Genomic DNA, 11,861 nt, shown 5'->3' with positions numbered 1-11,861 from the left:
ATTCAACGCACTGTATTCTTTCACAGATGCTCTACTCCTTGAATCTTCCGCCTTCACTGACATCTGGGTACACGTCGAACCGCCTTTGTGTGTACAGCGGGATGCCCTTCCGTGTCTCCTCAATCTTGCCCGTCTCCAACTCTTGCACAACGATCCCTTCCTTCTCATCCAACTGCTGCAGCACGTGCGCATTCGGATCAACAACCATACTGTGCCCCCACGCATTGTAGTCTGCATTCATATCCCTCGCTGGACTGCACAACCCCACAAACACCTGGTTATCCGTCGCCCGCGCCCTGGCCAACAACTCCCAATGCAGCGCGCCCGTCGTCAAATTAAACGCGCCCGGGTACAGCAACAAGAACGCGCCCTTCCTTGCCGCGATCGTCGCCAGCTCTGGGAACCGTATATCATAGCAAATCGCGATACCGATCTTGCCGTACTCGGGCAAGTCGACGATGGTGATTTTGTTCCCTGGTGAGAGCACTTCGGACTCGACGAATTTTATCTTGCCCGGGATGTCGATATCGAAGAGGTGGACTTTGCGGTGTGTTGCGATTAGGTCGCCCGAGGGGGAGAAGGTTAGGGATGTGTTGTAGAGCTTTTTCGAGTCTGTATCTGAGCGCTCGGGGATCGAGCCGCCGACGAGGTAGACGTTGGCCTCTTTTGCGAGTTTGCTGAGCGCGTGGAAGGTCGGGGAGGCGGATTCGCTGGGGGGTGAGGGGAGGAGGGTTTCGGCGTATTTATCGAAATATTTTGTCCCGTAGGGCGAGTTGAAACACTCGGGGAGGACGACGAGGTTTGCGCCGGCTTTGGCGGCTTCGAGGACTTTGGTGCGTGCGTTGTGCAGGTTCGCGGTTTTGTCGGCGCCGGATGCGAGTTGCACCAGGGCGAGCTTGAGGGACTTCTTGAGAAGTTGTGACATGTTGCGCGGTGGGTGTGAGGTACGCAATGAATGTGAGGAGGGGGAGAGAATGGAGAGAGAGGATTCGAATAGTATATGCAGCGGGGAGCACCCTTATGGAGCTATGGTGAAGGTGTTGGAGTAGCTGTTGGAGTAGCTGATGGAGCACAAGTGGGGTGAATTGGCCGATGCTTCAGCCGATGTCATCATTCGGTTATAGCTGCCGGCCGATTATCGCTGGTCAAATGCCGACAGAAAGATGTCTGCTTGCTCCAACTGTGACTCTACCATGTTCTGAAGCTGCGATGCTTGGCGTATGATCCAGGGACGTACTCTCCATTTGCTAGATGAGAAGCGTACAGTCTGGTGCTAGTCTGGTCTGGACAGTACGGACACAATCAGCTTTGGATCAGCCGATCAATCAGATTAGAGATCTGACATTATGTTTGTAGAAAACAGAATAAGTGAACACTTCTGGGGGGGAGGGGGCCGTCCGTTGTTGATCCGTGAAAGTGGTCGTGGTTAACGAGCGCACAAGTGAGGATAAAGGAAGTCACGCCCACACGCGCCACTTCCGCGTCAACCTTGACTCTCGCCTCCGTTACTGCAAAACACACTTGCACCCCTGCACAAACCTCAGCAATTGTTGGAGATGACACTAGACCGTCGGAAAACTAGCACTCATGTCCACTTTCAAAGGCATCGTAGCCGGTACCAGTCACCCTCATCATGAAGCAGTTGCTGTGCTGACTCGACGCGTCAGAGTTCCCCCAGATCAGGCTCGACTACTTCCGGCAGCAATCTGAGCACAAGGCGCCCTTAGCGTGCTTCCTCAGCCATGTTCATTCGGACCACCTTTCGGGCCTGGAGACCTTGAGAGCTCCTTTTGTCTACTGCTCAGCCGCCACTCGAGAGGTAGGTGCAAGGCTATCACGTGTCAATAGCTTTGACTTGCACTCGGCTGACACTTATGGCAGATCTTACTACGCCTGGAGAAGTTCCATCATCGAATCAACTTCGCCAAAGGCATCCTCGAGAGCCGCAATGTCACCTACGACAGGAGTATGCGCAAGTTGGCAAAGCCGCTTCCGCTTGATACCCCTACTACGATCGAACTAGCACCTGGAAACAGCATTCGCGTGACCCTTGTCGACGCCAATCATTGTGTTGGCGCTGTGATGTTTCTGATCGAAGGCGACGGCAAAGCAGTACTGTACACTGGTGACATCCGTGCAGAGACATGGTGGGTTAACTCCATTGTCCAGAGCCCTGTTCTGGCTCCCTACGCACTTGGGTTTCGTCATCTGGACTGCATCTACCTCGATACTACTTTCGCAACCAAGTGTACGCCTTACAAAAACTTCCCGTCCAAAGCGGAAGGTATCAGAGAGTTGCTAGAGAAAGTCAGCACCTACCCCGACGATACGATATTCTACTTTCACTCCTGGACTTTCGGCTACGAGAAAGTTTGGATTGCGTTGTCAGCATTTCTCGATTCACGAATCCACATTGACGACAACCGTACCCGCATCTATGGCTCATTGTCATCACTGGACAAGAGAAGTCTTCGAGAAGCAGGTCTTGACGTGCAGAGTGAGACCAGATTCCCGAAAGAACCCGGAGTTGAGATACGCGAAGCAGCCGCACTTTGTGGTTTCAGAAACGGCAACTACGTGCAGCCGGGCTGTCTGACCTCGTCAGAGAATGTCCGTATACACAGCTGCGAGCGCGGCTTGGGCTGTAGCGTCCTGGACAAAGACACCGATGCGAAGATTATCCATATCATCCCCATCATCTCTCGTTCTAACGGTATCGAGATTGCCGAATTGGGCGCCGGTGGCGGCAAAGGCGACCTCGACCAGAAGGAAGAGCTGGAAACAGGTGACGTGGCTGCGATGGGGCGGCTAATGGAGTTGTGTGCTCAGTCCATCGACAACCCAGAACTGTTGTCAAAGGTGTTGAAACTACTGCAGCATGCTTTGAACATGGGCAGCGCTTCAATGGATTTTGGCTTGCAGTTGCAGAAGGAAAGCCAAGTTAGCGAAGACGACGTGTCTTTGCAGAGACTTGTCGCCGCTCTGTCATCCAATGCTTCCAAAAGGCAAAGTGACAATACTGAGCCGTACCGAAATAAGACGATCCGCTTTCCGTACTCACGACACTCATCGTACTCTGAGCTTTGCGAACTCATTGCTGCCTTCAAACCTCGAGATGTTTTCCCCTGCACAGTCGACGAAGCAACTTGGACTCCGGACCTCAGCATGAGAGCGCTCTTTGGCGAGCACTGCTCAGCACAAATCTTCCGTCATGATGCTGAGATGATGCACATCTTCAGGGCTAGGAAAAAGTACAAAGAAACTCAGAAACGAGATCGAAGTGAGAGTCAGCAAGACACGCAATTTGAGACTTCCCCCGAGATTACGGTACCAAGTGTCGCGAAACCAAAGGTTGCAAAGCTGGACAATGAGAAACCTGCGGTACTGCCTGAGGAGGAAGTAGAAGAAACGATTGCAGACGTTGAGAAAACGGCCACGAACAGAGCTGCAGATGCGTACCCAGCACAAGCTCTAGATCTGACATCTGCGGTTCTACCATTACCAATAGCAGTTCAGCCGGTTCCGAAAGAAGTGCTGACACCTGCAACTTCTACGCCTCGCCCGTTTCCATCCTCGAGTAAGTCCAAAGCGTCGAAATCGGAAAGGAAGCGTAAGCTGACCAATGCGCATCTGGCGTACGAGGCTGCCATTGGAACGTACTTGACCTGGGCGGATTTTGGGGGCCTAGAGTCGACAAAGAGCATCGAAGAAAAGAACGAACAAGAGCTGTAACTGCAGTAGGCCTTCATTGCATTGGAGCCTGAGGGACACAGGTTGACTGGCGGTACGACTATCCTGAGACACCTCCCATATCTCAGGAAGAGGATGAACCATACTTTAAGAGCTTCTACAGATCAATGTCACGCCGATGTAGCTTTACCGAGCCGCAGAGGCACCCCGAGAAGTTGTTGCAACCTGACTCCCGTCCGATCTCTCAGGAACAGCTTGCAGCAGAGGTCAAGAGCATATACGCCGGTCTCACAACAATTGAGACCAAGTGTACTCAGTTCGATCGCACACAAACGACAGCTTCACAAGACCCTAAGGGCAGGGGTCTTGACTGGCGTGACCATTGCCAAGCTTTGATTGCGCTCCATTTCACTCCATTGCTCAAAGTTGCGGCACGGGGGTCACGATTTCATCCTCGCCTCTCAGCACCTATCTGCTGGTCCTGCCCTTCATCGATTGGCAGCGAAGCATACAATGGACGGTCAGGATGCTGATCACCTGCTAACTTCCATGTACTCGTCGTCCCGGACGATGGTCCGTCTCTCCGAGACGAACCTCGACTTCGAAGATACTTGGATCGAATGTCTTGGCGATCTGAGCCGCTACCGAATGGCCATCGTGAATGAGGACGTCAGACACCGGGAGACTTGGGCCGGCGTTGCAAGATCTTGATATGCGAGGGCTACCGACACCGACAGGAATCCTTCTGTTGGCCGCTTGTAACATTGTCTCGCGACCCTAGGGTATTATCCTCTCGTCTTCCGCGATCTGGCGATGGTGGCCCGGCTCTTTGCCCTGCAGCGGTTATCTTCTGAGGCCGTTGAGCTGATGGGAAATAAGGCAGCATGAGGACATGGACAGAGAAGTAGAGTGCCATCGTCATAGCTACGCAACGAGCTCAATCCCGATTGATTGATTGATTGATTGGTTTAACGTCCTATGTGAGTCTGAGACTATGGAAGACGAAAGGACAATCCCGAATCTAAGTGTGGGATAGCGAAAGAAGGCCCCGGAGGAGCGGTTTGCAATGGAATGTGCAATGGAATGTCCCGATCTATCAGCATCATGAGCATGGTTTGGCGTGCCTACCAGGTTGAGGCTTTGTGATCAGCTTTGTTCATGTCAAGCAGGGAAGCTTATTTGTGGCATCCTTATGCGGGTCGGCAATATTTGCCAACATTGAGTGTAGGTCCTCTGCACAGGTTCACATCAGCAAGTCGTTTCGAAGAAAGATCTTCCTGGAACTGTTTGTAGCTTTTTTTTTATCATTCATTAGTATCTATGTGACATGCATGTGTCTTTTATAAAAAAAAAGTCATTCGTTGATCATTTAGTGTCCAACTCCACTCATGCATCTCAGCAACTCCTTCCCTTCCGCCGCTTAATCACCCAAGCTCTGGATCTGCACCTTGATCGCACCGGTACTAGGGTCGCTCGCTGTCTTGAAAGCCTGCACTGCGTCCTCAAGGTTGAACCTGTGTGTAACCAAGTCGCGCAGCTGAATGACGCCGCTCTCGACTAACCGGATAGCCTTGGGCCAAGTGTTGCAGTAGCGGTATTGGAATTGAAGATCGACCTCGCGTGTGGACAGCCTCATGAAGGGAATCTTGATCTCGTTCTTGCCGACGCCAATAACGAAGACCTTGCCGCCAAACTTGACAGTTTGGATAGCGCCAGCGATCGAGGACTCAACACCGGTGCACTCGAGAGCGTGGGAAGGCTCGACGCCGTTTGTGAGCTTGAGGATCGCGCCGCGGAAGTCGTCAACTGTGTGGCTGAATTCAACCTTGTGCGTGAGGGCGCGGGGAACGAGCTTGCGCGCGAATTCGAGACGGCCCTGGTCGATGTCTGTAATGACGAGGGGAGCTGCGCCTGCAGCCTGTGCGCAGAGGAGGGTGACAAGACCGATGGGGCCAGCACCACAAACGAGAACAGGGTCGCCGAGCTTAACGTTCGCGCGGTCGAAACCAGCAAGGGCGACGGAGAGAGGCTCGAGCATAGCGCCGTCCTCGAAGGTCATGCTGTCGGGCATCTTGTGGCACCACATAGCAGGGTGCTTGAGATAGCGGCGGAGCAGGCCGGTGACGGGAGGTGTGGAGAGGAACTCGACGGATTCACAGCCGTTGTAGCGGCCTGTCAGGCAGGGCTCGCACTTGTGGCAGATGATGTTGGGCTCGATGGCGACGCGGTCGCCGACTTTGAGGTTTGTGACGGACTCGTGGACGGCCATTACTACGCCGGACGACTCGTGGCCAAGAATGTGGGTGTCTTCTACGATCATGGGACCGATGCATCCCTGAGATTGTTAGTTTCGTGCTCCAATGAAATATGAGGTCAAACAATCCAACACATTCCCAGCGTCTCGTAATGACACAAAACCAACCCTCCAAAGTGCAAGTGTAGAGAAAAGACTTACAGCATGCCAGAAGTGAATGTCACTTCCGCAGATACCAGTGCTCTTGACGTTCAAAAGAACCTCACCAACTGCCAAATCTCCACCCCTCTGCACAACCTCCAGGCTGGGCTCTGCCTCAGCAACCCACAGGTCATGCTCTGGGTTTGTGTAAACACCGATGTTTGCCTTTGCAGGCGCGATTGTTGTTGTTGTGCTCATCTTGCCGCTCTGTGTCTCAAGTCAAATGATTGGGAAGAGAAGATGAGTGACGAAGAAATCTCGAAGAATTCCAGAAGAAATAGCAAATCTGAAAAGAAAAAAGTCCAAAAGAGACCGTCAGCTGCCCATGTTGCGGGGCATATCTATACGTGGAGCTCCGAGGCGCGAGGCGCGCGGCGCGTTGTACCCCTCTGTCCCCAAGCGTCACACCCCGTGCCCCGCCAGGAGATTAGAATGGGGTCGAAAAACCCACGAATGGTAACCCGCCAACTCCGCGTAGGCGACCCTTCGGGTTCGGTGGCTTGCCTACCGAGACGCGAACCATACTGGTTTGGGAAATCTACCCTGGTCTTTTGCTGTCATGCGGCTGTCATGCAGCAAAAACTCACGATGTTTGGCTTGGTGTTGAGGTGGGCCTTAGCCGTAGAGGCTCGGTGTTTTCGCCGTGGAACCCATCGGAGCTCGAGACACACGGCTATAGACCGTTCTGGGCCCTGCATACTCGTCGGAGCTGCAGCGAAACCTCAGGCCCCGAAAAGAGCAATGCTCGGGGCTCTCCCGAATATACCAAATAGTGTCGGTGGGGGGTCCGCAGCGCTTTGCACACGTCTGTCTACTCTCCTCGAAGCTCCATCGGTTCCACAACCTTGTCAGAGAAGTTTCCCAACCAAAAACCAAATCGAACATCCGTTCATGCTCCTGCTGTCGACGAATGTGTGAACACCAATGCACCTGTGCTTCCCAACCAGGCGTATCTATCGCCATCTACCACGCCAACTCAACGCTCAGATGTGAAGGGCATTGGCAAGAGCGTTGGGAAGTAGTAAGCAGGAGCACTCGGAAACGAGATGGAAATGAAGTGGTACTGTGGAAGTGCTGGAACATCTTCATGTTGATCTGCGCGCTGCTGTCATTCGACTCCTATCTTGACTGTGGTCATACTTCAGGAGTTCCACCTTCTCTACGATTTCCCGGATAGCATTTGCTACGCTCCCTGGTTTTCGGGTCCATCTAAGATTCATCCTCTGTCCTTCGCCAGTTGTGTTTAAATGGCGGACCATACCGGGCCGATTCCAGTTATAAGAAGATGTCTCATCGTGGACATGGACGAAGAGGGATGAGTCAGCAGCAAGAAGCCTGAGTATGAGAAAAAGAATCCTGTTTCGAGGTTCACCATGAACGGAAGCATTAGAGTCTTTCTTAACATTTTCGCCGCCATCTAGAATGAACATATGATCATGATTCGGACGAACCAATTGGTCAAGACGGATGGTTGATGTTATGTAGAGACATTGTCGTCGCGCACTGTGCACATCGTCCACGGCATAGAGGAGCGAGGAGGGTTCAAGTCTTTGAATAAGCTTGGGTTGTTTGACGAACTTGAACAGATGGATCAGGGTAATTGACAGGGCGCCAGTGGTGGCATTGATCAACGAGTCCTGGTACCATGACTTTGTGTTTCGATCCCGTGGCTCCGAGGTGGAAGAGTAGAGGTCCGATGTGTGTCTTCCGTACAATTTGATGATCTCTAGGGCGACAACTGCAATGGGGTCGTGTGAGGCGTCACCATCGGTGAAGAACATTTGAAAATCGTGTGTACAATGACAGGGCCATCTGGGACGGTCCGACGCTAAGATTTCCTTCCACGCGGCGGATGAAGTACATTCGGGTATCCAAGAAGGAGTATAATCGTTGGCTCTTGAGAGTGTCTTTGCTTCGTACAATAGTCCATACACTCTCTTGTTCAGAATCCAATGCCCGAACAAGCCAATGCAAAAATGTTGATAAGAAATCGAGTAATCAGGTCCGAAATGTCGTTGCATTCGTTCGTTTTGAAGTAACGCGATAACCTCGAACAATCGATCCCTGAGATCCGAAGGATGACATCTTCTTGAGAAACGTAGCAGATTGTTAGTGTCGCAGAAGGCCTTCTGGCCTGGGATATTTTCTGCGCCACGTACTGAACCCAGGGCGCAGCTGTTCTGGACCATTCTATCCGCAGTTTCGAATGGTGATGTGTGAGTTGCGACATGATCGCCAAATCTGCACGAAAATCTGTATTTCCTACCCGAGAAACAGCTCGCTCCGGTAAAAGGAGTTCTTCGATGATCGGAAACAGTTCGCGGTCTGTGCCGGCTTTGTTGACTTCGTAGAGTGATCGGTACCTTGGGAAAGGCGTCGACTGTGTAACCCGATCATTGCCCAGGTAGGCGATGACTCTCGAGCACTTTTTGTATATCTGTCGCATCTTCGCAACCTGAACTGCTTGTTCTCCGAGACTTTTATGGTTGATACACAGAGCGTCAACCCAAACAAATCTGACGCCTCTCTGAGGAAGTATGGATCAAAGCAGGGACAACAGTTCTCAGTCTGAAGTAGCACATCCCAACATGGCCCGATGAAGATGGGTCGGCGCAGAGAGTTGTCGCCATCTTCGCCGCCCCAGAGATAGGATGGCTGCCATCTGAATAAGTCTCCAATGTGACGTGGACGGGGATGTTCTTTGCTTGATGGAGTAGAAAGGCAAGCGATCCGAAACCGAGTGTCGTTGAGTGTGGTGTTGTACATGCTTTGTCAAGCTGTCCGATGTGGTGGCTGCGCGTAGTGGCCGCCCGATTTGTTGTTTCGATTCCCTGCCAGTCGCAGTCGACTCAGGCCCAGAGGAAGGCAAGCCCGGACCTGCAGAAGCGTGGCGCAGCCTGGTCCATGGTTCGCCAGCCCAGATCCGGCTGAACGAGTGTTGCACATCACAAGGCTGAACGGGACGGGTCTGCTTGTGGCCCCTTTCTACCAATCGAGCAGGTAAGCCTAGGCGATGCTGGGCGGTTGAGGCTCGCCTCGCAGTGGCTTGAACTCGGCGTGACGCAGATTGTGTTTGCTCTCCCTTTTGAGCATCTTGCTATCAGAGTCAAATTTCAGAGCACTAGAACATGCGTTCTTTTTGCTACTGCGAACTTAGCACAGCACCCATGACGTCTGCGGGCGCTCTCACGTCGCAGAGATACCACAGAGCCGTGTGGCTTAGCGTGATAGACTTTACGATTTCAGACACTATGAACATGTAGGCTGTGTAGATCGCCAATTATGCATAACAAAAAAAAAAACGGCACCCAGACGCCTTGCACATACCAGAACTGCCTTTCCCAGAAAGACAATGCGCCAAAATCCGTCCTTGCCCTAAGATACGGTATCAAAAGAAGGTATGTATGTATGTACGATCGACCCACGCAACTACGCAAACGATTGGGTTGTGAGATCACCGGAAGCCAGGGAACACCTTGTTAAGCGCACGTCTCCACTTTGGCCTCGCGTTCTCTTCTTGTTCGAGAGCATCGACTTCGGTTGGCGCATGCCTATTGCCTAGCAAATTCAGCGCCCTTTGCCGCGCCCATTCTCTGCGGTTTTGTGTGGGTGTTGGTGGCGGTTCGCAGTCCTGAGGATTCGTCGATGCCGATACCGGGTGTGGAGCCGTAGGTACACTCGACACTGGCTGCGGTGATGGTGCTACAGGCCGTGCAGTCGTTGTGCTGCCCATCTCGATATCTGCCGGTCGATTTTGCGGCCGCTCCGGTGCACTGAATATCCGTCGTCCTGTCACTGCTCGCCCTATCGAGCCGAATGCGCCGCGAGCTTGGCCGCCCATGGTGACGGATACTGGCGGTGCGACACCACCGTGTGCCGCAGACCAGGCGGAACGAGCACGCATACGAGCGATGTGTCGTTCACGCCGTACCATTATATTTGTGATCTTCACTGGGCATGCGCCAGCCGGTAGGACGCTTCGCTTGCACATCGGACATAGCGAGGAGTTGCGGAGCAGGAACGTGTCGATACAGTCTGGGTGGAACATGTGTCGGCACGGTAGTTCGCGGACTTGTGTCTCGTTGGGCTCGAAATCGTCGATGCAGATTGGACACGTGGGTTGCGAGAATGCGACGTTGTTCGTTGTGGAGGCTGTGGGAGCGGAAGGACGGCGGGCGAGAGGCGATGTCTTAGGCCCAGTCTCTGCGTCGACACCTGGGGCGAGGCTGAGTGCGGCGGGAGGAGCTTCAGGCGGCTTTTCGGCGTCAGAAGGCCCGGCAGTGTATGTTATGATGGGGAGTTTGTCAAGGACTGCTTGGGAGACGGTGAGGCGCTTGACGCCGAGAGCTTCGAGGTCAACTTCTCCGTCCAGTACGCGTTGGCGTAATGCGTTGCGGCGGCGACGCTGGAGAATGTGCATGCACAACGAAGTGGTACCGATCGCAGCAATCAGGACAGCAAGGACAATCACCAGAAAGACCCATAGACTGGGGAGAGTACCGTCCGAGTCTGTACTGACGGTGGCCCATAGTCGAACGTAGGACGTGCTGTTGAATATTCTGCCAAGGTCGTCGCCGTTGGGCACTGTCGAGAGGTTGCCAGAATACAGATTCAGCTGGTCCATGACGTTGTTGCCGCTCGTGGAAGACAAGGCGTAGGTAGGGAAAGTGTTGTCCTGCTGCCACATGCCGCCATCCTGCAGGTCCCATGCAAGGTTGTTCAACACCGGTGGCTGTGCGTTGCTGTCCCCTGGCAGATATGTAAGGAAGCCCTTCGTCGTTGACTGTTGCCTCGCCGCGGTGAAGTACTCGATCGTACACTGGGCCGAGTACCAGGGCGCGAATGCGATGAGTGCATAGTTTCTGTCTGCGGGCAGATCCGCGATCCGTGTTGCGTTCGCCGGCACGTGTTGTGTTTCATTCCTCTTGCAGCTCTCGGTGAAGACTTCAGGGACGTAGAGTATGCCGTAGGGGTCGGCGCCAGAGTCGGCGCCCTTGGTAGAGAGGGTCTGGATGTTTGTGAGGCCGCGGTACTGGAAGGAGATTGTCTCATTGAGGGTGTTGAACTGGTTGTTCACGTAGTTGATCTTGGCGGGGTCGGGAAACTCGATGGTAAAGACGCCGATGCCACGGGCAGCTGTGTAACCGTCAGCGTCGGTGGGCGCAACGTGAGCGCAATGCGGGCAGCGTGGCGGGCGCGGCTGTGCTACATACTCATGGTGGGCGGCTGGAGAGCGCTATGCGCTGGGCGAATACACAGGAGTCGCTACAACGCGCCAGCCACTACGCATGCTCGACAGGTAAGCAGGTGCGAATCACTGGAAGAAAGAGGCGAAGGCGAAAGGAAAGTCACGGGTATCACAGCAGAAGGGCAGCAGACAGGGCGAGGACGAGAGGGGTGGCCGTTGGAAGCGGAAGCGGAAGCCCGGGTGGCTAGAGTGGCTGGACGGCGACTGGGAGAGCGAGGTGCGGTCATCGAAGGCCAGGGAAAGCTTAGATTGCGCTTTCAGCGGTAGCGCGTGGGAGGACGCATCCGGCCTGCAGATGCCTGGGGAGAGTGTTCTGGTGTGACAGTACGAAAGGGAGAGTGCATGGCGGGGGTGGTTTAGTCGGCCAACGTCGCATCATCCACAATGACGTTGGCAATCGGTGCGTATCTGCATCGCGCCTCCAGCCTGGCGAGCGGCCTTGAAGCTTGGCCCGCCGGGGCGGAGGGC

The 11,861-nt window shown here is 53.8% G+C and overlaps 4 protein-coding genes across 4 annotated transcripts; 1 reads left to right on the top strand and 3 right to left on the bottom strand.

Moving 5' to 3' along the window:
* Positions 1–24: 24 nt before the first annotated feature.
* BU25DRAFT_410709 (carbon-nitrogen hydrolase) lies at positions 25–1,037 on the bottom strand. Its single transcript, XM_033706368.1, has one exon. The coding sequence runs from the start codon at positions 923–925 to the stop codon at positions 32–34; it is 894 nt and encodes a 297-aa protein (XP_033561745.1). The 5' UTR covers positions 926–1,037; the 3' UTR covers positions 25–31.
* A 471-nt stretch (positions 1,038–1,508) lies between these two features.
* Positions 1,509–3,732, top strand: BU25DRAFT_392709 (uncharacterized protein; the record flags this gene model as incomplete). The annotated part of the gene is made up of 3 exons (XM_033704668.1): positions 1,509–1,615; positions 1,668–1,819; positions 1,882–3,732. Exons 1-3 carry the CDS (start codon positions 1,588–1,590, stop codon positions 3,730–3,732), a joined length of 2,031 nt encoding a protein of 676 aa, XP_033561744.1. The 5' UTR covers positions 1,509–1,587.
* A 1,338-nt stretch (positions 3,733–5,070) lies between these two features.
* BU25DRAFT_491190 (sorbitol dehydrogenase) lies at positions 5,071–6,449 on the bottom strand. Its single transcript, XM_033711546.1, has 2 exons — positions 6,146–6,449; positions 5,071–6,025 (listed from the first exon to the last, which is right to left on the bottom strand). The coding sequence occupies exons 1-2, from the start codon at positions 6,341–6,343 to the stop codon at positions 5,111–5,113; spliced, it is 1,113 nt and encodes a 370-aa protein (XP_033561743.1). The 5' UTR covers positions 6,344–6,449; the 3' UTR covers positions 5,071–5,110.
* Positions 6,450–9,363: 2,914 nt separating this feature from the next.
* Positions 9,364–11,767, bottom strand: BU25DRAFT_410707 (uncharacterized protein). The gene is made up of 2 exons (XM_033706367.1): positions 11,359–11,767; positions 9,364–11,281 (listed from the first exon to the last, which is right to left on the bottom strand). The coding sequence occupies exons 1-2, from the start codon at positions 11,360–11,362 to the stop codon at positions 9,600–9,602; spliced, it is 1,686 nt and encodes a 561-aa protein (XP_033561742.1). The 5' UTR covers positions 11,363–11,767; the 3' UTR covers positions 9,364–9,599.
* Positions 11,768–11,861: the final 94 nt, after the last annotated feature.

The sequence above is a fragment of the Macroventuria anomochaeta genome (genome assembly GCF_010093625.1).
Source record: "Macroventuria anomochaeta strain CBS 525.71 unplaced genomic scaffold BU25scaffold_16, whole genome shotgun sequence".
In the NCBI taxonomy this organism is placed as follows: Eukaryota; Fungi; Ascomycota; class Dothideomycetes; order Pleosporales; family Didymellaceae; genus Macroventuria; species Macroventuria anomochaeta.
This window is presented reverse-complemented; position numbering and strand designations above follow the sequence as displayed.